Source organism: Elgaria multicarinata, chromosome 16 (assembly GCF_023053635.1).
Source record: "Elgaria multicarinata webbii isolate HBS135686 ecotype San Diego chromosome 16, rElgMul1.1.pri, whole genome shotgun sequence".
Classification (NCBI taxonomy): domain Eukaryota; kingdom Metazoa; phylum Chordata; class Lepidosauria; order Squamata; family Anguidae; genus Elgaria; species Elgaria multicarinata.
The window spans coordinates 7,824,460-7,847,754 of NC_086186.1; the positions used below are offsets into that span (position 1 = coordinate 7,824,460).

General features: G+C 46.9%; 1 protein-coding gene across 1 annotated transcript in view; it reads left to right on the plus strand.

The window, feature by feature from the left end:
* Positions 1 to 23,295, plus strand: part of MYO1E (myosin IE) — a 103,518-nt gene that overhangs the window by 33,925 nt on the left and 46,298 nt on the right. Inside the window, exons 2-8 of the mRNA XM_063142692.1 lie at positions 1,461 to 1,604; positions 7,711 to 7,800; positions 8,529 to 8,623; positions 15,808 to 15,895; positions 18,886 to 18,975; positions 20,549 to 20,680; positions 22,915 to 23,049. Coding sequence (XP_062998762.1) covers positions 1,461 to 1,604; positions 7,711 to 7,800; positions 8,529 to 8,623; positions 15,808 to 15,895; positions 18,886 to 18,975; positions 20,549 to 20,680; positions 22,915 to 23,049 — 774 coding nt within the window. The remainder of the gene's footprint in view (positions 1 to 1,460; positions 1,605 to 7,710; positions 7,801 to 8,528; positions 8,624 to 15,807; positions 15,896 to 18,885; positions 18,976 to 20,548; positions 20,681 to 22,914; positions 23,050 to 23,295) is intronic.

Sequence of the window (23,295 nt, forward strand, 5' to 3'; positions counted from 1 at the left end):
TGTTTAAAATAAACGAATTCACATCTGTTGCGTGGATTCTTGCTGGTCCACCTTCAGCCCCTGTCCATGTGCGAATAGGGCTCGGAGCGCATAAACATTGGCCAGAATACTGTGGAAGTCACCAGACAGCTTGCATGTTTTTCTTGGGCAGAGCTTCTGTGTAATCTGCACAAATTACCATTTCATGGCTTGTTTGATCATTCTTCTTCTTCGTGCAACTGTTATATATGTGTGATGCTTTTCAGTTGCGATAATGGAGCTTCTGTTTTTAAGCAGGAAAACACAGGGAGGTACTGTAGTTTTGGAGAGGGGTGGGCGTAGCTCAGCGGTAGAGCCCCTACTTTGTGTGCAGAAGGTCTTAGGCTCAATCCCCGACATTTCTAGGTAGGGATAGGAGAGAACATAAGAAGGGCCCTGCTGGATCAGACCAAGGGTCCATCTAGTCCAGCACTCTGTTCACACAGTGGCCAACCAGCCCTCAGCCAGGGACCCACAAAGCAGGATGTCATGCAACAGCACCCTCCCACGCATGTTCCCCAACAACTGGTGCACACAGGCTTACTGTCACGAATACTGGAGATAGCACTCAACGAATGAGTGCTATCTCCACGAATACTGGAGATAGCATTCAAGCATTGAGCAGGGGGTTGGACTCGATGGCCTTGTAGGCCCCTTCCAACTCTGCTATTCTATGGTTCTTTGATCAGGGCTAGTAGCCATTGATAGTCTTCTCCTCCAGGAATTTATCCAACCCCCTTTTAATGCCAACCAAATTCATGTCCATCACTATATCTTGTGGTACTGAGTTCCATAATTTAACAATGCACTGTGTGAAGAAGTACTTCCTTTTATTTGACTGAATCTCCCACCCATCAGCTTCATGGGATGACCCCTGGTTCTAGTATTTTGAGAGAGGGAGAAAAATGTCTCCCTGTCCACATTGTCCATGCCATGCATAATTTTGTACACCTCTATCATGTATACCCCCTTAGCCTCCTTTTTGTAAACCCCCTTAGCCTCCTTTTTCCTGAGCTAAACAATCCCAGTTGTTGTAACCTTCCCTTGTAGAGGAGATGCTCCAGCCCCTTAATCATTTTAGTTGCCCTTTTCTGCACTTTTTCCAGCTCTATGATATCCTTTTTGTAGGTGTGGTGACCAAAACTGTACACAGTAGAATTTGGCCTGAAACTTTGGAGAGCGTCTGCCAGTCAGTGTCGACAATACTAGATGGTCCAATGGTCTGACTTACTGTAAGGCATCTTTCTATGCTGCTATGTTGGAGGCAGAAGAACAGAGATGATGATGATGATGATGATGATGATGATGATTAGTTCATGTTTTGTAATACGCACAACTGTCTTGGGCAATGTGTGGGAACAGAAGGCTGAGTTAGGTATATCTTCAGTCTGATGCAGCAGACTCAATTAACTCATCTGGCACCTATTGTTTTTCATCCGCAGGGGAGCAAGGGGCATTATCGGTACCATTGGCAGAGCCACAATGTCAAGCACAGTGGCGTGGACGATATGGTGCTTCTTTCCAAGATCTCCGAAGACTCCATTGTGGAGAACCTCAAGAAACGCTACATGGATGATTATATATTCGTATCCTTTTCTGGGTCCACGGAGGCTTGGAGTGTCTCTTTGGCCAGCCTTTCCCCAAACTGGGGACCTCCAGATGTTTTGGATTACAACTCCCATAATCCCTTACCATTGGCGGATAGTAGCCCAAAACATCTGGAGTACACCCGGTTAAGGAAGGCTGTCTTAGTCTTGTAGGTCCCTTCCAACTCTGCTATTCTATGATTATAACAACAACAACAACAACAACAACAACAACAATAAAATTATTTCTTACCCACCTCTCCATTTTGATCGAAGCGGGGAACAACAATAAATGATAATATACATAATACTCAATTAAATCATAATATACATTGTTAAAAACATCCTAAAAACATTTTAAAAACATCTTAAAATTCCACTGGATAGGCCTGCTGGAAGAGATCAGTCTTTGTAGCTTTCTTGAATGCTAGTAGACAGTTAAGTTGACGAGTCTCCTCCGGCAGGCCATTCCACATCTGGGAGCAGCAGAAGAGAAGGTCCTCTGGGTAATAGTTGTTAATCTGGCTTTTGCTAGCTGAAGTAGATTTTTCCCAGAGGACCTGAGTGTGCGGGGCGGATTGTATTGGAGAAGGCGATCCTGCAGGTAGCCTGGACCCAAACCATGTAGGGCTTTAAAGGTCATAACCAACACTTTATACTTCACCTGGAAACTAATCGGCAGCCAGTGAAGAGATTTTAAAACTGGTGTAATGTGGTCCCCCCAGGTGTACCGGTGACCAGCCTGGCTGCCATATTTTGAACTAGTTGAAGTTTCCGGACTAGGCACAAAGGTAGCCCTACGTAGAGCGCATTGCACATGTCACACATGGAGGGGACAGCATTGCATTCCCGGGTTTTTAAAGTAAGGGTGGAGGGGTTGTTTATTTATTTACAACAATTATATATGGCTCCACATTTAGACAGATTCCAGAATGGTTAACAACAAGAACCGCCCAGAGAGCTCTGGCTATTGGGCGGTATAGAAATGTAATAAATAAATAAATAAATAAAATAAATAAGAGATAAAACAAACAAAAGGTAAAAAGAATGAAACATTATATTAAAATTATTCCTTAAAAAACAGAGTGTGAGGCTGGTCCACCAAGGAAGGCTTCCTGGAAAAGAGCTGTTTTCAGGAGGCGCCAAAAACAACGCCGTGTTGGGCCTGCCTGATCTCCAGAGGCAGAGAGTTTCCCAGGAAGAGGGCCACCACGCTGAAGGCTCTTCTCCTGGTGGACTCCAGTTAGGCTATAGGTCCATGTAGAATCACCAGGAACATGCCCTCTGATGACATGAGTGACCAGGTAGATTGGTAAGGGAATGAATTATTGAGAATTCCCTTCCTATTAAATTCTCCCCTCCTGGGATAGGCACCCCCAGCTCAATAGGAGACCATCTGCTTTGCATGCAGAAGTTCGCAGGCCCAGACCCTAGCAATGTGGGAAGGAAATGGGAGGATGAGTGACCTTATCACCACGACCTCCAGGGCTCCTCCTAGTAAAATCTGTAGTGGCATAATAGTTGGAATGTTGGACTAGAATTTGGGAGGCCCGGGTTCCAGTTCCCACTTGGCCATGAAGCTCACTGGGTGACTTTGGGCTAGTCACAGCCTCTCCACTTAACCTACCTCACAGGGTTGTTGTTGTTGTGAGGATAGAAATGGAGAGGAGGAAGAGGAGAGTCATGTAAGCCATCTTGGCTTCCTTGCAAGAGGGAAAAAGGCAGGATATATATGTAATAATATAATAAATAAATCAAAATACTAAGCAGTCGTGCAGGTAAAGGACCCAGCAGGAGAAAAAAAAGGTGGGGCCCAACTCAATGAACAAGCCATCTTTTAAAATAGCAGCAACCTTTCCTCACTGAAAGCAAGCAAGCAAGCAAGCAAGCAAGCAGACTCCAAGCAAGCAAGTGCAGCCTTTTCTTCCACCGGTGCCACGCAATGCCAAGAAAAACTGCACCTGTTGGCTTTCGTTCTGTCCTGCCCTGCCCAGGAGGGAAGGGTGCCCCCACCCCTCCCCTGCTGCTGTGCCCTTAGAGGCGGGTGCTTGTTTGGCTTGTAAATGTTAAGTGTGCGTTGGAATTGATGGTTCTGCAGCTCCGCTCTGAAGGGCCTGGGCTGAAGATGAAAGGGGAAAAAGGAGGGGAGAGGCAGAACGCCCAAGGGAAATGGCTCCCAGCCCCGCTGCCAAACCTGATTTCCTGCTAGGAATATCATCACCTTATGAAAGGGTTCCATTGAAGCCAGACACAATGGCTTTGCTCTTTCGCTCCGAGCTTCCACACTCTGGCATAATCTCCCTCGTCATAAAATCCAGTTTTTGACCTACTCAGCAGAATTTAGCCTTTGGATACACGAGAGCATTGATGTCAAAACGGGCTTTTCCTTCTTTCTACTGAGTTCTGTGTTTCCCTTCTACGTTCTGACGGCAGAACTAGTTAAAGTACACGGGTGGCAGAAACCTGGTGTCTGCTTTGGGGAGAGGCTGCCTGGGGTGGGAAAGCAGAGGTGGAATACTTAGCCTAGCTTTCCCCAACCTGGGACCGTCTAGATATTTTGGACTACAATGCCCAGAATTCCTGACCCTGAACCATGCTGCCTGGGGCTTATGGGTATTGGAAGTCCAAAACATCCAGGTGGGGAAGGCTGACTTAACCCTTCACAAACACCCAGCTGTGCACCCAAACTCCATCCTGATCCAGGTGTGTGTTTACTCTCGCAAGCATGTCTGAACCCCTCCCCGTGGAAGATGGTAACGGATGACAGCAGTGGATAGAGAAAATGCTTCAGAGAACCAGAAGGAGCACTTCCCTCACTCCACCCTCGCCTCAATGTGTTCCTTGCCCTGAAGCTACCGCGCCCCTAACACAGGTGTGCAGAAACTCTGGCTCTTCCGAGGTCCCAATCCGGCCCTCCAGATTCCCCAGATGGCACCACCCCTCATCTTTTCCACCCGCCACTGATTTTTGTAAGGGCTATAAAACAGAATACGTTGGCAGCTGGGGCCCTGCCCCTTTGATTTTGGCTTCCCCCATGGGCTGTAAGAGAGTCAACACCTCTGCCCTAACAGAAGCAGCCATTGGGGGTTGTTTTAGCTCCGTTTTTTAAATCTGCTTGGGCCTGCCTATAGGTTTTTGAAGCCCCATGGTGTCTGTGAATCGGCACTTAGTCACTTATACGACGCAGCCGCCCACTCGCAGTCACCGTGGGACTTTCCTCTGAAGCTGTGCCATAAAAAAGTTGGGGACTTACCCCAGCTTTTCCCTTGGAAGCGAGGTCGCCACAGGCCCTTCCTCTGTGTGACCTCGCTCCAGCATCAATCCAGGGGCAGATGGCGACCGGTCATTGGTCACCAGATGCCGAGAAGAGGACGAGGGTCAGAAATCCTAGCACTCCCTCCTGTCATGGGGATTTCCCACCCCCACCTCACAGCAACGATACTGTGGGGTTTCAGGGGAAGGAGCGGTGCCATGAAGACAGGGCCCTGCTTTTTCCACAGTGGTTCATGCCCACAAACATCAAATAAATATCAAAATACAACACGTGTGTGTTTTGCCACACACATTTGCATTTGAGGTGCAGTTGTGCCTTGTGCGACAGAGTTCTTAAGGGCAGGAGTCTAACTTTGGAGCCAAACTGTGTTAGGCCAAGAAAGAATCCGAGGGGTGTGTGTGTGTGTGTGTGTGTGTGTGTGTTAAGCTGTTCGTCTCTCACAAGTTGGGTTCCTATTGCCATGGCTCTATTGTCATTGCAGTTTATCTCCAAGTATTAGCACCAATCTGAGCCTCGCTGCCTTCCTCCTCTCAGGATGATTGAGCTTTTAACTTGCACTGGGGATATCCTTCATCAACCCTCTTTGGGTGTGACATTTCTGGCCTCTTGCAGGCCTCTCCTTCCAAACGCCCGGCATCTCCCAGTTTACGTAATCTCATGCCAGCCTGAAAAGACTCACAAGAGCCTGGACTCTCCTCCTTTCCCTTCTCCCACTCCCAGCTAATAGCAACCTGCCATGTATTTTTCCCCCTCACAGGCAGGCCTTTATCTTTCATCTGTGTTTTGGCTACTGAATGGCTCAGCTGTCCCCTCGCTCACTCACGGGCACGCTTTTACAATGTGGCGTTTATGGGGAAAAGGTTATTGAATCATCTCATAAAATGTTAACACTGTTAATCAACTGGTTGTGCTTCAGTGTGTTCTGTGCTCCCACAATCAATTCTTGATTTTCCAGAGGGGATTCCTTGGATAGTGCCGCCGTTTCTTGGAACTCCTCCACATACGGCAGGGTTGCACAATATGGAAATTTATGTTCATTTGCTTGGCTGTTTTTTTTTTTAATAGTGTGACATCATCTTGCAGCTATTATCCCAAAACAATGGGTTCTTGTGTATAAGACTGAGTGCTAATTGTGCCTGTGTCGTGTGTGCGTTGAATAGCAAAGTGGTAGTTGTTGTCACTCATGCAATAGCAGTGACTCAAAGGCAATATGCATATCCTGATACTAATCTTTAGGGCTGCAACACTGAATTGATTGTATTAATCAATGAAAAATATTTGGTAAAATCAAATAGCTACAAAAACAACAGCTGAAAAGTGCCGTATTAGAAGAGGTATCCTCCCTTCGCTTGAACACGCCTGAAGGAATGCCTCTTTTGAGATGATGCCTGCTATGACACATGTACTTCCTTTGTTTCTAGATAATGTATGTCTTTTGCTTCAGAATAGCTTTCTCATATGCAGATCTATTAGGGTGACCATATGAAAAGGAGGACAGGGCTCCTGTATCTTTAACTGTTGTATTGAAAAGGAAATTTCAGCAGGTGTCATTTGTATGCATGCAGCACCTGGTGAAATTCCCTCTTTATCACAGCAATAAAAGCTGTAGGAGCTATACTAGAGTGACCAGATTTAAAAGAGGACATGGCTGCTACAGCTTTAACTGTTGTAATGAAGAGGGAATTTCACCAGGTTCTCCATATATACAAATGACACCTGCTGAAATTCCCTTTTCAATACAACTGTTAAAGATACAGGAGCCCTGTCCTCCTTTTCATATGGTCACCCTAGATTTATGCAAGTTTGGTTATGTCCTGCTGTGGCTGGTTCAAACGCCATCCTGAGACAGCCTATGGAGCAAATCCATCTCAAAGGTCCAAAGGCAGGCAGGGATCAGAAGCACGATCCAAGAAACGGGGTCCTATCAGGAGTCCAGGAATCAGCAGCATGAGATATCAGCTGAAGGAGAAACAAGGTTTCAAGGTATCAGGACCTCAAATAAGGCATCGTTCCAGCAGCCCTCCTTGCGTAGGACTATAAGATGGAGCATCCAGAGCCCCACCCAAGACTCAGCTGCAGCACATCAGAGGCTTCTGGAAGAAGTCCCCCTTGTGAAGAAGGCCCTACTCACAAGGAGTCCTTTACTCATGAGGAGCCTTCCTTCATAAAAGGGCACTCCTCACAGGTGTTCTTCTGGCCTGCCTCTCATATATTTATTTATTTATTTATTTATTTTTCTTGAGAAACTGGTGCTCTTGGGGACTAGCTCTTAGCCTCTTTCAGGCAGGGATGGACTCACAGCCATCTCTCATGAGCGCCCAGGCTCCTCCTGATCTTCTGGCATGGGCCAGTATTTTCTGACTGGATGGGTGGCTCTCCAAGATCTTCGGCAAAGAGTCTCCCCCATTGCTTGCTACTTGATCCTTCTTATTGGAGGTTCCAGGGATTGACTTGTGTTTGTTCTAGCATTGAGCCATGGCCCTTGTGTTCATACCTGAGTACAAATGAAGCTATGGATTAGAGCCTTTTGTTGTCATCTGGTTTCCAGGCATAATCTCATAGAATCACAGAATCATAGAATAGCAGAGTTGGAAGGGGCCTACAAGGCCATCAAGTCCAACCCCCTGCTCAATGCAGGAATCCACCCTAAAGCATCCCTGACAGATGCTTGTCCAGCTGCCTCTTGAAGGCCATCCATATGCTTCTGGCGTCTTAAGCTTCGTGAACCATTACAAGCAAGCCAGAGAAACAGGTTAAGGGCTAACTGTAGGAACAGGAAGTGTATCATAGTTTATTTTCAGATGCCAAGATCCTTGACTGTTTTGAATACAGACATACATCGGATCGGTGCTGATCTCTGTGAATCCATTCAAGCAGATGCCGTACTTTGGAGAGAAAGAAATTGAAATGTACCAAGGAGCTGTAAGTTATGGCTTCCTATAATACACATGAGCATGCGCACACACACACGAAAGGAAGTACTTCCTCACATGGTGCATCGTTAAACTATGAAAAACACTGCCACAAAGATGTAGTGATGGCCACCTGTTTCGATGGCTTTTAAAGAGGACTGGACAAATTCCTGGAGGAGAAGGCCATCAGTGGCTTCTAGTCCTGGTGGCTATGTGCTACCTCCAGTAGCAGAAGCAGTATGCCTATGTACATCAGTTGCTGGGGAACACGGGCAGGAGGGTGCTGTTGCATTCATGTCCAGCTTGTGCGTTCCTGGTCAACAGCTGGCCACTATGAACAGAATGCTAGACTAGATGGACCTTGGTCTGATTCAGCATGGCTGTTCTTATGCTCATACACACACACATATATATATACACACACACACTCAAAGAGAGTGATATCCGCCTTCTCTTTTTTGCTGAAGTCATGCTGGTTCTTACTCAGCAAGGCTTGTTCTTCTACATAGCTTAGCCTGAGTATCTCCTTGCACTAATTTGTCTGGGACTAGAGGTGAGTAGGTGTCTTGGCTACTGCTTAATCCCTTTGGGGAAAATGCAGATACTGTTTTGTTGGAGGAGTAATAATAATTGAGCAATTATTGGGATTGAGTATTTCTTGTTTATGTGACCTTTTAATTAACTGTTACATTTATTCATGTATTACATTGTGCCTCCCATATATTTCCATTCCTGCAGGCTCAATATGAAAACCCACCACATATCTATGCTCTAGCGGACAATATGTACCGAAACATGATCATTGATAGGGAGAACCAGTGTGTGATCATCAGGTAAGGAACTGCTCTTTATCTCTCCTGATTGGCATTTATTGTGCGAGTTTGAATAAGAGACCAGCCTGGAGTGCAATTTGGAGAAAGTTTAGCCCAGCTCAGCCCCATTGTAATTAAACATTAATGGTAATGCCCAAACTGCCTTGATTTTGAAGAGACAAAGAGGTTATTTTTCATTGAAGGCATAATGTTGTGTCTGGACTCTACCAGTTCAGACTGCAGCTGGAGAGTTCCATGACTGAATGCTCCTTCATACACATATAATTCCCCCCTCCCACCCCAGCCCTGAAAATTAGTACATCTAGCCTAGTCTTCGGCCAGTCATGGTAGTCTTCCATGTGCAGGGAACATATGCGTTTGAAGGAGCAATGCATCATCTACAGTCTGAAGTGGTACAGTCCAGACACAGGCTGAATGACTTGGTGAGAACCAGGCACAGAATTGTACAGTTGGAAGGAGCCATTTAGGCCATCGAGTCCCACATCAGTACAGGAATTCAGTGTGAAACATCCTTCCATATTGTGGGGGAGGGGAGGGGAGGGGAGAGAAAGAGAGAGAGAGAGAGGCCATAGCTAGACAGGGCTTTATCCTGGGGTGATCCTCGGGATCATCCCTGTGCATCCACATGACGCACAGGGGATCCCAGGATCAGAGAGGGATGATCTCCCTTGCCCCGGGATATAGCCCTCCCCTTTGGCCCCAGTTTTTCCGTGGTGCCGGCTGAGCCTGAGACCACAGAACATGTGGTTGATTGCTGCGGGTTGGCCCGGCTCTGCACGATTCCTCGCGAGGAGCCAGGAACTGCGCACAGGGTGCAGCGCTGCACCCATAGGGGGTAGGGTGGGGGGAGCGGGGAAAGTAAGTTAAATTTAAAAAAGGACTTACCTTTTGCGCACGAGCGTTTGTGCGCTGCTGGCCCTTTAATGTAAAAAATGGCGGGCATGATGCCTCTCCTTCTGAGGTCGTCGCTCATCGTGTGTAAACAGAGGAGGGATCTCACGTTGAACACAACACGAGATCTTCCCTCCTCCATCGCGGGATAACAGGTAGGTCTAGCTAAGGCCAGAGACAACAGTGAATATGAGATTATTTTTCAGAGAACACCTGGATTTTTGAGACCGAGGTGTACAGGTCTGCTCCACCACCCAAGACCACCTTTCTACTTCCCTGAGCCATTGAGCCCATGGTGTACCTCTCCTTGTTAAACGTGCTTTGCTGGAGCACCAAGACTCTCATGTACACAGCAGGCCTTTCTATGTACTCATTTCCCTGCTGCAAATTGAGCCTCAATTCTGGGAAACAGTGTTGATCTACAAACCTTATTCACGTTCCTGAGGCCTGTTGTCCGGCAGTCCTCTGTTAAACTAGATGGTTGGGATTGGGTCCCCAATGACAGAATTCTCCTGCATTTGCAATTAGACTGTGTGTTACAGAATATGCCCTTGCTTCCGCGGTGCCACAAACTTATGACTTTCAGAAATCCTTATGTGCTGATTACTAAGGCAATACATAAAACTCCATATTCAAGGCCTTTTCCCCGTTATACTCAATTATGCCCCACATTCTCGGGCTGGAAGCAACCGGCCTCGTGTTTTTCCAACATATCATCATTGTGGGTTTTTGAGTTCTATTTCTGGTTTCTGAAACTTAAAAATAAATGTACTCTCCACTGCTTACAGGAATTCTCCCTGTGTGTGGCTAGGGACCAAAGTAGAGAAAGAGTGACATGGTTAGAAATTCAGTTCCTTGTTTTTGTTTTACGCTTAGGCAATGCAACACACATCAGCCTGCCCAGAAAATGTATCATTACTGGAATATTATAGCTAATGTGTGTTCTTCTCCATATGAACTTTGTGACATTTGTGGGTTAGATGTCAGAATGACTTTGCTTGACGTTTGAAATATCACCTGCAGTCCTTGGCCCCCACATAGATAGAATTTAATAGAATCTTAGAATCATAGAATAGTAGAGTTGGAAGGGGCCTAGTAAGACCATTGAGTCCAACCTTCTGCTCATTGCAGGAAAGTACCTTAAAGCCTACCTGACAGATGACTGTACAGCTGCCTCTTGAATGCCTCTAGTGTGGGAGAGCCCACGACTTCCCTTGGTAACTGGTTCCATTGTTGTACTGCTCTATCACACAGGAAGTTTTTCCTGATGTCCAGCCGGAATCTGGCTTCCTGTAACTTGAGCCCACTATTCCATGTCCTGCACTCTCTGGGAGGATCGAGAAGAGTTCCTGGCCCTCCTCTGTGTGACTACCTTTCAAGTCCTTGAAGAGTGCTATCATGTCTCCCCTCAATCTTCTCTTCTCCAGACTAAACATGCCCAGTTCTTTCAGACCTAGTTCCATGCCCCCTGCTGTTCTTTATTTCTCTGTCATTTTGTTAGATTAAGGAATATAGCTCAGTAGTAGAGCAGATGCTATGTATGCAAAAGGTCCCAGATTCAATCCCTGGCAGCTCCAGGTGAGGAAAAAATCCTGCCTAAAACCCTGGATAGCTTCTGCCAGTCAAAATAGGCAATACTGGGCTAGGTGGTCCAGGGTCTAATAACCTAAGAAGGGCTATGCTGGAGCCCGTCTAGTCATGGAATCATAGAATAGTAGAGTTGGAAGGGGCCTATAAGGCCATCAAGTCCAACCCCCCGCTCAGTGCAGGAATCCACCCTGAAGCATAGTCCAGTATTCTATTCACACAATGGCCAACTAGCTACCTGTGGGGAACCCACAAGCAGGACATGAGCACAGTATCACCCTCCTGCTCATGTTCCCTAGCAACTGGCTTGACTCAGTATAAGGCAATCTCCTGTGTTCCTATGTTGCTTTTAGCTTAATGAGATGTGTTTTTAATATTTGTTATTATATTGCATTTTTAATCCTTTTTTTTTTTTTTTGCTGGAAGCCTCCCTGATAATTGCAATTGTAAGACAGGATGAAAGCCTTCATAATGAATAAATCAACGTGCTGGGAGTGGAAGGAGAGGTGGCTGGAACTTGGCATACCTGTTGGATTTGGTTCAAGAGCGGATAAACGAAGCCAGTTTCGTGCCTAGCAAAAGATAACCCACAGCCTGACCCCAACCAAGAGCAACTGCCTTCTACTATAGGGCAGCAAATGTCAGGGACCTCTCCCTTCCTGACTCCGTATTAGTACATGCGCTTCTGCGGGTGAACAGCAGGAAGGACTTCCTAGATCCGATAACTTCCCCAACAAATAACCATGTGTCTGGTGTTACATATGTCTATCCTGGAGCTGAGATGTGTAAATCTGTCTTGGTATCTTTTTTTGAGCCTGTAGAGAATAACGTTGGCCCACTGTCAGGCGCGCAAGCCCCATCAAACCCTGTAGTTGGGCAGGCGTCGGGCCTGACTTTCTGACATACTCCAGTAACCTGACACAGAACACAAATGACAACAAAACTCTTTATCCCAACAGATCAGGTTACAGAAACCAGCTTTCCAGAGCTCACAGCAAAGCTTACAGCATTTATAGACCCCAATAAAATCAAATAGCTTAGGCAAAGGGTATGGTGACATTGCTTTGTTTAAGAGAAAGTTCCAAGGCTAAAATTCACACAGTCAGAGTTCCAATCCATATATATATATATATATATATATATATATATATATATCCAGTCTTTATTGAAAGATTTCAAGGCAGAGAAGAATTCATGAAAAGTCCAGACAAAAAAGTATTCTAGGCAATTAAGATGTTCTCAGCAAAAGCTCTTCAGCTTCTATACCAGCTTATATACATGGGAGGGTACATAGAGCTCCCTTTCTGACAATCTGTTTTGACAGGGGAACTTGGCCTGTAGGTGAACACTGTGTTGATGAGGGCTTCTCTGTTCCACCCTCAATTTAACCTGGGTGAATCTCCCAAGCCACCCTCTCCTGCGGAAAATTCCTCCTGCGAGGTTCTCACAATCCCAGGCTGTAAATTAGAGGCCTCCTTCAAGGCCAACTCTTGCAGCTGTGGCTGATAGGGAATATTACCCTCCTTCAGCCTGCAATCAGATGGGAAGATAGGCAGAGCTCCCCATATCGAAATGTCTGGTGGCAGCATAGTAGCAATGCAGGATGGATTGACCCTATTCTATGCAACCGACAGCAGCCAAAATTCCATTCCAGTCTGGCATCAAATGCGCCTTTGATTTTTCATTTAATTTTAAATGCATGGCCTATGTGATTTATTTAAGCGTATTGTTGAGCCTGGCTTCTAATTCCTCCATCTGCCAGGCTGCTGCTGAACTGTCTGTACCTTTCTCGCCCCCAGATGGATTGTGTCCTATAGAAGCCTAGGAGTTGCCAAACTGTGACTCAGGCCACAATCCTGTGAACACTTAACTGGGGGTGGGGGTGGGGGAAGCCCCGTTTAACTCAGTGGGACTGTCTTCTCAGTAAATACGCATAGGATAGGAACATAGAATCATAGGATAGTAGAGTTGGAAGGGGCCTACAAGGCCATCGAGTCCAACCCCCTGCTCAGTGCAGGAATCCACCCTAAAGCATCCCTGACAGATGGTTGTCCATCTGCCTCTTGAAGGCCTCTAGGGTGGGAGAGCCCACCACCTCCCTAGGTAACTGGTTCCATTGTCGCACTGCTCTAACAGTCAGGAAATTTTTCCTGATGTCCAGGGGGAATCTGGCTTCCTGTAACTTGAGCCCATAGGAACATAGGAAGCTGCCTGGTACTGAGTCGGACCATTGGTCCAACTAGCCCAGTATTTGATAGCACATTGCCCCAAAGAGGGGTATTCATGACTGGGCAATAGTTGTTGCAATATTCTGAGACTAGTGAGAGATTTTTTTTAATGAATGGCCTTATGACCACTTCTTTCAAGACTGCTGGGACAACTCCCTCTCCCAAAGAGGTGTTAAACCAGCTCCTGGATACACCCAGCTAATTGCAGATGTAATTTGCCAGAATGGGCAAGGGTTGAATTTGCAAGTGGTTAGACAACCTTGGGCAAGTCCACGTCTTTAGGCTGCTTGTCCTGAACCTGATCCCATATAACCAGATGAGACAGTGTCAAGGTCAGAGGAAATGTGAGCATCCTCACCCTCAATGTGCCTTGCAGATTTGTCACAACCTCTGAGGCTTCCAAGACATCCTTCCCAGGGTCCAAGTGTAAGAGTCCTCACACCACTTGAAAGAACTCTGCTGGATGGCTACCTGAGGATGCAGGGGTGGCAGAAAATGAGAGCACTTTGCTACCCTCACCACCACAAAGTAGGCCCAGTAATGTTCTCCTCTTTGTGGTCAGGCATAATTATTATGAGACTCGTGCCATCTGCATTCCAGTCATCGTAAGAACATCAGAAGAGCTCTGCTGGATCAGACCAAAGGTCCATCTAGTCCTGCATTCTGCTCACACCGTGGCTAACCAATGGGGAACCCACAAGTAGGACATGGGTTGGAGTAGCACCCTCCCACTCAAGTTCCCCAGCAACGTTTCCTGCTTGTTTTATCTGTCCCAACCCTCTGATAAACTGGTGCAGGAGAGGGCACTTGGGAATGATCGTGTCAACAGACCTTTCCATCTTACCTTTTCATAGACCAAAGTATTGACAGGACCCCCTGCCATGTCAACTGGAAAATTCCCCTGAGCATTCAACAATCCTGATTCCATAAGGCTCTGAGGGAAGACCTAGGCCGTAGCTAGTCGGGGCAATATCCTGGTGTTCGCCCTGGGAACATCCCGGTGCATTCACATGATGCACAGGGCATCCCAGGAACAGGTTGGGATGATCCCTCCCTTGGCCGGGGATATCGCCATACAGTTGTCGCCTGCTTTTTCCGTAGTCTTGGGCTGATCCCGAGACTGTGGAACGTGTGGCCTGGCATCGCAGTTTGTCCTGGCTCCTCATGAGTAACTGCAAGGATCTGGGAGCCAGGCACGGGGCACAGAGCTCCTCAGGGGCTCTGTGCCCATTGGGGGGGGGAGCGGGAAAAATTCGTGTTTTTTTTTAAAAAAATACTTACAATTTGCATTTGTGCGCTCCGTCCCCTTTAACAAAAAAACCAAAATGATGGGTGCAATGTCATGCACTGCGTGTGAACCAGGGCGATGATCTCGTGATCAAAAACTCATGAGATCGCCTTTCTCCGACCCCCCTCGTCTAGCTGAGGCCCTACTGAATGGGTCCATTACCCCTGCAGAGGGGTAAATCCATTCCCAATCTAAATTTCACTAGGAAGTGGTCTGACCCTGACAACAGGGTTCTAGAACCCACCACCAATGGTAGCCCGTCAAACTCCTACCCAGTTGCAAATACTAGGGCAAGTACATCCAGCAGAATGTGTTGGGCTAGTGACATATTGAGACAACCCACTGGTATATTGGTTTCTCTGTTCACTTTTTTAAAGTGTGTATTTATATACGTTGTGTACTTTGACTTTTGGAATGGGAGGAACTGCAAAACTGAAAACAGACTTTATTTTTACAACTTAGTCATTGCTCTTGAGTGTTGCAAAGACTCTTTCTTCTGCTGCTCACTTTTCTCTCTTTTGGTTAGTTTTTAAAAACCTTCAACACACTCTGCAGTATTTTGTAACTGTAAATGGGACCACTTAATAGGCAACAAAATAGAATTCTTTGAAATGGATATGGAATACATAATGTTTCTTTCTCTTAGTGGTCTAGAGTCACTAATAGCTGCTTTTTATCTGAAACTTAAGATGCACATTTTTTGGAACGCTTATAGTGAAAGATTCCTAAAGAGGGATGAAATTAGAAGGGAGAGTGCATTTTGCTTCGCGCTTATTGGAAAAGCAATAGAAGAGGGAGAAACTGGTGGACAAGTGCGCTAGAAGAATCCTTTTGCTGGAATAACCACAATTCCCTGGAGAGGTTTCATTGATATTTAATCCAGGCTCAGGAGTGGTTAGGACAGCAAGAACAGGCCTTTTGTCCACCTCATAAATATTGTACCAGGGTCTTGCTTGGTTTTACAGCTGTTATATTGAGCAAATGCATCAGGCTCCTGATCAATACAGCTGTAAAACTTGGAGAAAACAGTGTGTACACATCGAAGGTGCACAGTGGGGTTGTTCAGATGTAATCCTAAACCAGGGATGCACAACCTTTTCCGGCCCGAGGGCCACACCTGATGCCAGGACGCAGGTTGGGGAGATGCACACACATACTTCCAACTATATCCTACTTCTGGTTTCTCCTAGTGGTGAAAGTGGTGCTGGGAAGACTGTGGGAGCCAAGTACATCATGGGTTACATCTCCAAAATATCAGGAGGCGGCCCCAAAGTGCAGGTGAGTGGGTAGCGGTGGGAGGGGAAATATCTGGTTGTAAATCATCAACTGCCCACCATTAGAAACAGAAATGGCACAACTTAATAGGCATGTATGTTTACGAGCTCAATTCAAGGTGCTGGTTTTAACCTATAAAGCCTTACACAGCTAGGGACCACAATACCTGACGGAACGCCTCTCCCGACATGAACCTACCCGTACACTGCGCGCAACATCTAAGGTCCTCCTCCGGGTGCCTACCCCGAGGGAAGCTTGGAGAATGGCAACAAGAGGGAGGGCCTTTTCGGTGGTGGCCCCTCAATTATGGAATGATCTCCCCGACAAGGCTCACCTGGCACCAACATTGTTATCTTTTTGGCGCCAGGTCAAGACTTTTCTCTTCTCCCAGGCATTTAACAGCATTTAATAGCTTATGCTGAGTTTTTTAACTGACCCCAGAATAGTTGTTTTTAATGGATTGTATGTTTTTGTTTGTATTTTATGCTTTTTATGGTTATACATTTTGTACATTTGTTTTTAACGTTCACGGTTTTTAACTTTTGTAAATCGCCCAGAGAGTTTCGGCTATGGGGTGGTATATAAATATTATTATTAATAATAATAATAATAATAGTAATAATAATAATAATAATTTTAAAAAATGCCAGAGAGGTGACTGTCACAAGGTGTCAATCCAAAGCACTCCTTTCACTCGTATTGCCTTCTACAAGGCATCATCCATTCTAAAGAAGGTGATGGGCCAAGCTAGTCACATGGTTAGCCCAAGCGTGCAAGGTATTTCATTTATAAGAATTGTAGATGTGAAGGGCCAACCAAGACTGAGATGGGTTGGGTGGGGCGCAGAGGCTTTAACCCATTATTAGTATTAGTATTAGTATTTACAATATTTATATACCGCACAATTATCTAACACATTCCGGAGCTGTGAACATAGGTATAAACAGTAAAAGAAAGAAGATTTTAAAAAGCAAATTAAAATTGTTCAGTTTAAAAACAAAGGAAACAGTGGCTAGTCAGTTGGGGAAGGCTTCTCGAAACAGAGTTGTTTTCAGGAGGTGCTGGAGGCAGCCTAGATCCTGCTCACTACAACTAACCACGTGACTCATGTCATGTCTTTAGTTTGTGGCCAAGGTCACAAACAGAATACAAGTAGAGGAGGGTCAATTGACTGACCTCAGCACTTTCCAATTCCTTCCAGCTCTGCCCCCCCCCCCCAAAAAAAACATAGGTTCTCATTTCCTCCGAACTCCCTTCTCACAAAAAGAAAGTAAATAAATCCCAACTCTCTGGCTCCTGCGGTTTAAGCTGAAAGAGTCAAGAGAAAAAGGTGTCCGGAACTTTGAAAAATTGGTAGGTTGCAAATCAGCAGCCTTCCACCCTTCTGTGAAATCAGCCTCCTTGGCCCTCTCTTTCGCTAGGATCCATGCTCACAAAACTTAGGCTCCCATCTGTAGGAGGTGTCAGATAGGGAGTAAGTTCTGCAACCCCCCTTTTTTTTGGTGGGGAGGGGTTACACCTGAGCAGGAGTCCTGGAGCTGGAGCCTCGAAGCCTTTTATCCCAAATGCCATCTTAAGGTGTGCGTTTCCCCCAAAGTCCCATAAAAAGCCACGTGCCTGGACCTGGACTGTGCGTGTCTTGCCTTTTTAAGATGGCTGTTTGAGACATGAGTTGCAGTGGCTAAAGTGCAATGTGTGTATCTGAGTTGCAATGGCCAAAGGTAACTCGGTGGATCAGCTTTAGAGTTTAGCAGATGGGTGTTCATGAGATCACCAGATGATGGGGAGGTAGGTTATTTTAGGGAAACGGTGGCTGTTTCCTTCTGCCGGGTGGCTGCTAGCGTTGCCCCTCAAATCCCTGTAATTTATTTGCTCATGTTGATCGTGTCCTTCCTGTTTTTACCAGGGGAGACAATGATAACAGTCTGCCTTAGCTTAGTCTCCGTCAGTAGCCAGAGAAGGAGCCACCAAACGGAAATGTGCACTGTGTTGGTTCTGGAATGGGTTTAATCGCAAACTATAAATAACCCTTTTCAATCGTTTTATCCTGTCTGCAAAAGCCAAACTCAAACTGAACTTGTGCCAGAAAACAGGTGATGAAATGGATACGATTGTCTTTGATTACTAGCGAGGGAAGAGAGAAGGCCGGGAGAGGGAGTGTGTGTGTGTGGGAGAGAAAGAGACAGACAGAGAGAGAGAGAGAGTATTTAGTATCCTCCTGCAGCCTTGTTAGGGTCCCCACGTACCCATTCGAAGCAAGTGTTCTGCAACTCTTGAAGAAGAATGTTAGAAGGTGTGCTGAAGACATAATAAAGAAGATGCTTGCTCAAAAAGAGTCAGATTGGATCAGACCCAGGCCTCTCTGCTCCTTCGTTCTGTCCCCATGGTGGCCAATCAGAGGTCTACTCAAAGTGCAACAACACCCTCCCGTTCATATTTCTCAGCCATTGCTGGTCAGAGGCACACTCCCTCTGATACTGGAGGGTTCTCTGCAGCCACCACATAACCAGTAGCTATTTATTTATCCCAATAATGTCCTCTCTAACAGTTGCCTCTTATTCCAGGGAGATGCCTCTTCCTGGCTCTGAGATCCTTTCAGTTTAGAATTGCCAGGGATTGAACTGGGGCTGTGTTCATAGATTTTCTCCGCCATAAACCTGCTCACTCTTGGCCAAGGTGAGATTTGTTGCCCGACACACCCCGAAGGCAACAGGTTGGGGAAAGCTGATGTAGCATGTTGTCCCCCTGATGTAGCGTGTTCCCTAGAAATGAGGGCAGGTGAGTGTCCAATGTTTGCATCCAGACTTCCAGGAGAGGACTTTCTGCACCTTCCTGTGATGGCAGCTTGTTCCTAGAAGATGATGAGAAGTTGATAAGGTCTAGCACTGCACCATTTGTTTGTAAACGTTTGGGAAGATTAAGGAAGGCTGTTTTTTTATTATCCAGTGTCCTTTTCCTATAGTCCGTTAATCCATTTATTATTTTGGTTTCAGCATGTGAAGGACATCATTCTGCAGTCAAATCCTCTCTTGGAGGCCTTTGGGAATGCCAAGACAGTTCGGAACAACAATTCCAGCAGATTTGTAAGTTCTTCTCTTTGGTAACTTGCAAAAGCAGTGCAACACAGGGTGGGGAGAGGAATGCTTTTGGGGGGTGACAAAGAAATAATATGTCTTCCTTTGCATGAGCTGAAAATGCAAAGAGAAGGAGGATGAGGGATTCTGTGAAAATTTTCAGGGGGGGGGGGGGGAATTCTCCGAGATTCTGTTAGTTTGCTTCCTTTCACTGGATGCTTTGGGTGCTTCCAGACTGTGGGATTCTGGCACTAACAATCCAAGCGCCCTTGTGCAGCTGTTCTGACTTTTCTTCCATAATGGATCTTTTTTTCTGGTAAGAAAAAGGAAGGAAGAAGTAGTGGGGAAACATGAGAGGGCTTTAAATTGAAGACTTCATTGTCTGGAGAGCCAGTGTGGTGTAGTGGCTAGAGTGTCGGACTGGGAGATGGGAGATCCGGGTTTTAGTCCCCACTCAGCCATGGAAACCCACTGGGTGACTTTGGGCCAGTCACAGACTCTCAGCCCAACCCACCTCACAGGGTAGTTGTTGTGAGGACAAAGTGGAGAGGAGAAGGATTATGTAGGCCACCTTGGGTTCCTTGCAGGAAAAAAGGCGGGGTATAAATGCAATAATAAATTACTTTGTTATTGTTAACCACAAACAACCCAGAGTTCTCAACCCAACAGCAAACCATGGGTAATTAACAACCCAGAGTTAAACCATAGTGCAGAATTTGCACAGAACGACAACCTACAATTCAACAGAAAACCATCCTTCAGTAACAAGCCCTGATTCAAACCATACTGAATCTGTACTCTGGGTTGTTGTATGCAAATCAGGTGAGTGAGTGAGTGAGTGGGTGAAAGAACCAGGGTGCAACTGTTTGTGCCTTTATTTTAGTTCATAAGGTATTCCCTCTTCAGGTTTGGACAGTTTAGCAAAAGAGAAACAATAGTATGTTTTTTTTCAAATAGTTGAAGGTGTTATAATAGTGCCATTGCTGCCCATGGTATGCACACTCATTCCCCAACTCGTCCCTGTTCCATTACTGTCTCTGGTCAAACAGGTTTAGCAGGTTTTTGAAGTGCTTCCAAATGAAATGTAATCAAATGAACTGGTTCAAAAGCCTGCAAAGTCTGTGTGACAAGGGACAATAGCGAGAGAAAAGGAGTGAGAGGGTTTGAAAGATGGCCCAGGAATAAAGGGTTCAGTGGCTCAATGTATTCTGGAAAATTCTTCCTCGGGGGCACTTAGATGCATAACACCATGTTCTTAACTAATCTCTGTAACCAGATTAATCCCTTCTCTTCTTTCCTGCCTGTTGATGGTGCCTTCCGCTCCCCTCAGAGGCAATCGTGGGACGGAAAGATGAGTGTCATAATACCTCCAACTCAAAACAATTAAAAAAAACACTCGCCCCACCCCCAGCCCAAGACCTCACATGAAAAGCATTTGGAAGAATTTGTTCCTTTAAACCATCCAGCTTTTAAACCTGCAGCACCGGGGATAAAGTGCCTGCGAGCAGTTAGCAATGCTACGTGTTGAGACGAATATTTACTTAATCCATTTTCAACAATCAGCATCCTTTATTTGTTGCAGGGGAAATACTTTGAAATCCAGTTTAGTCCAGGTGGGGAACCAGATGGAGGCAAGATATCCAACTTCCTGCTGGAGAAATCGCGGGTGGTCATGCGGAATCCTGGGGAGAGGAGCTTCCACATTTTTTATCAGGTTAGATCCCTTTTGAGAGGATGGGTGGGTTGTATTGCTGTTTTAAACGAAACAAAAGCACAGCATCACATTTTCTGTTTTGTTTTGTAGTCGGGCTTTTTCACCGGTATAAATGGCAGAATGCAAAAGAATGTTCTCGTTTTCCAACCTTCTCCACCCTGGTCCTCTCCACCCAGATCTGCTGGACTGCAACTCCCATCATTCCCAGCCAACACAGATGGCCATGCTGGCTGGGGATATGGGAGCTGCAATCCAACAGTTCTGGTGGGCGCCATGCTGTCTTACACGAGTCCCATTGAAACAGGCAGCGGCTGCTCTTTTTAGTTCCTGATAGACTTGTTGTGAGAATGTCAGGCTGGTTTGGACCCATTCTCTTGGTTTGTATATAAAGGAGCCTCCCCGGGTTAGCTCTTCTGACCACAGCTGAACCTGTGGGCCCGTTCCGATGACACTGAGGGCTGTGTAGTTAGCTTAACCATGCTTCTCTGTAGTTAGCACTAACCACAGGCTGTACGCTTGCATTGCGCATGACGCCGTTAACCCCGTCTGGTTCCGGGTTTTCTTAACCACAGGCTAACCACAAAGCAGTTAGATGAGCGCCTGAGTCTTCCGAATGCTCCGCCCTGTATCCCATCAGCCCTTGCACTAGGAGAACCGGCAGCTGCGTGGTTTAGGCTATTTAGGCTGCTCTATGCTGCTAGCTCTATGATTTCAGCTAGGGCTGTGCACCCCCCCCCCCCGAACCGCTTCGTGGCCTGATCCGAAACTTTTGGATTGGGCCCGGACAGCTTTGGGTCGATCCGACCCCCCCAACCCGCTCTGGAACTGGATCCAGAGCGAGTTCCGAAGGGTTGGATCGAGATTCGCCCCCCATTTTACCCCCCTTCCCCACTTGCCTCCGCGGCAGGCGGCGGAGGCAGGTAAGTGGGGTAGGGGGGACAAAATGGGGGCGAATAAGCCCCCCTACCCCCTTACCTGGCTCCACCATCCGCTGTTGCACAGACTGTGACTGTGGCGGGCGGCGGAGCCAGGTAAGCACCCCTCCCCCCCACTTACCTGTGTCCGTCACGGTTCGCCGGCGGCTTCAACTGAGGCCCAGGCCTCAAGCTGGAAGCAGGCTGCAGCCTGCTTCCGCTTTGAGGCCTGGGCTTCAGTTGAAGCCGCCGCTGGACCGTGATGGGGGCAGGTAAGTGGGGGGGGGAGGGGTGCTTACCTGGCTCCACCACCGTCGCCGCACGGACTGCGCCACCACTGCCAGGTAAGCCTCCCTCCCCCACACTTACCTGTGTCCATCACGGTCCGGTGGCGGCTTCAACTGAGGCCCAGGCCTCAAGCTGTGGCCTGCTTCCGCTTTGAGGCCTGGGCCTCAGTTAAAGCCGCCGGCGGACTGTGATGGAGGCAGGTAGGCCCCCCTCCCCCGCACTTACCTGCATTCGGAGCTCTGGCTCAAGGCGAAGCGATCCGCAGTGGCGCGATAAGCTTCGCCTCAATCCGCAGCACCCCTGACCCGATTCAGATCCGCCCTTAGCGGATGCGGATCAGGTCACTCTGCTCCCGATTTGGGGATCCGAATCGGAGTGGAGCACAGCCCTAATTTCAGCCCCTCTACCACAGCTGCATCGCATAAGACACCTTAAGCCAAAGTTAGTGCTGCTAACCCTGCTGCAGAACAGGTTTAGTGAAGCCGACCACAGTGTGGTTAGTGGGGGTACCCGGTTAAGGAAAACGCATGTCAGACGACACCGTTAACCCTGCTGCTTAACTAAAACCCCTTAACCAGCATGGTTAACGGTGTCATCTGAACGGGGCCTATGCAGCTGCTTTAGGCTGAGTGAGAGCAATAGTCCATCCAGGCCAGCAGTAGCCTTCTCAAGCTTCAGGAAGAGAAGAATCCCTCCTATAGGTCCTGCTATAGGTCCCTGCTATAGGTCCTTCCCCCACTATGCATGCCTTAGACCAGCCTTCCTCAACCTGGGGCCCTCCAGATGTGTTGGACTACAGCTATAATAAGCTTCCGCCAGCATGGCCAATGAGCAGGTATTCTGGGAGTTGTAGTCCAAAGCCTCTGGAGGGCACCAGGTTGCTAAGTCAGAGCAGTGGCCCATCTAACTCAGTATTGTCTCCTCTGACTGACTGGCAAAGGGTTCTCTGGGGCCTTTCTTAGCAATGTTGCCCAAAGTCCTGCAAATGGGATTGAAAATGGGACCCTGCCATTTCTCCTTTTCCTCCTGCAGCTGATCGAAGGCGCTTCCAGTGAGCAGAAATCCAGCCTAGGCGTCACTAGCATGGACTATTATCACTACTTGAGTCTCTCAGGATCCTATAAAGTGGAAGACATTAACGACAAATTGGACTTCCAGGAAACTCTGGTAATTCCCCTTCAGACCAATAATTTCCGATTTTATGTAAAAACGGAATCATGTTTCGTTTTTGCACAGCAATGGCAGCACATGTGAGGATGAAAGCCATTTTGTGCAAACTAGCATTTTGCTTTTTTATTATATAAAAAAAAGTGTGTGGGGGGGAGGGGGGGAGCTGGGAGGTCTTGGACCCATTCTGACATTACCACATTGGCCTCTGATCCTTGCCTGGGAGATCACTGTGGTCAGGTCGGA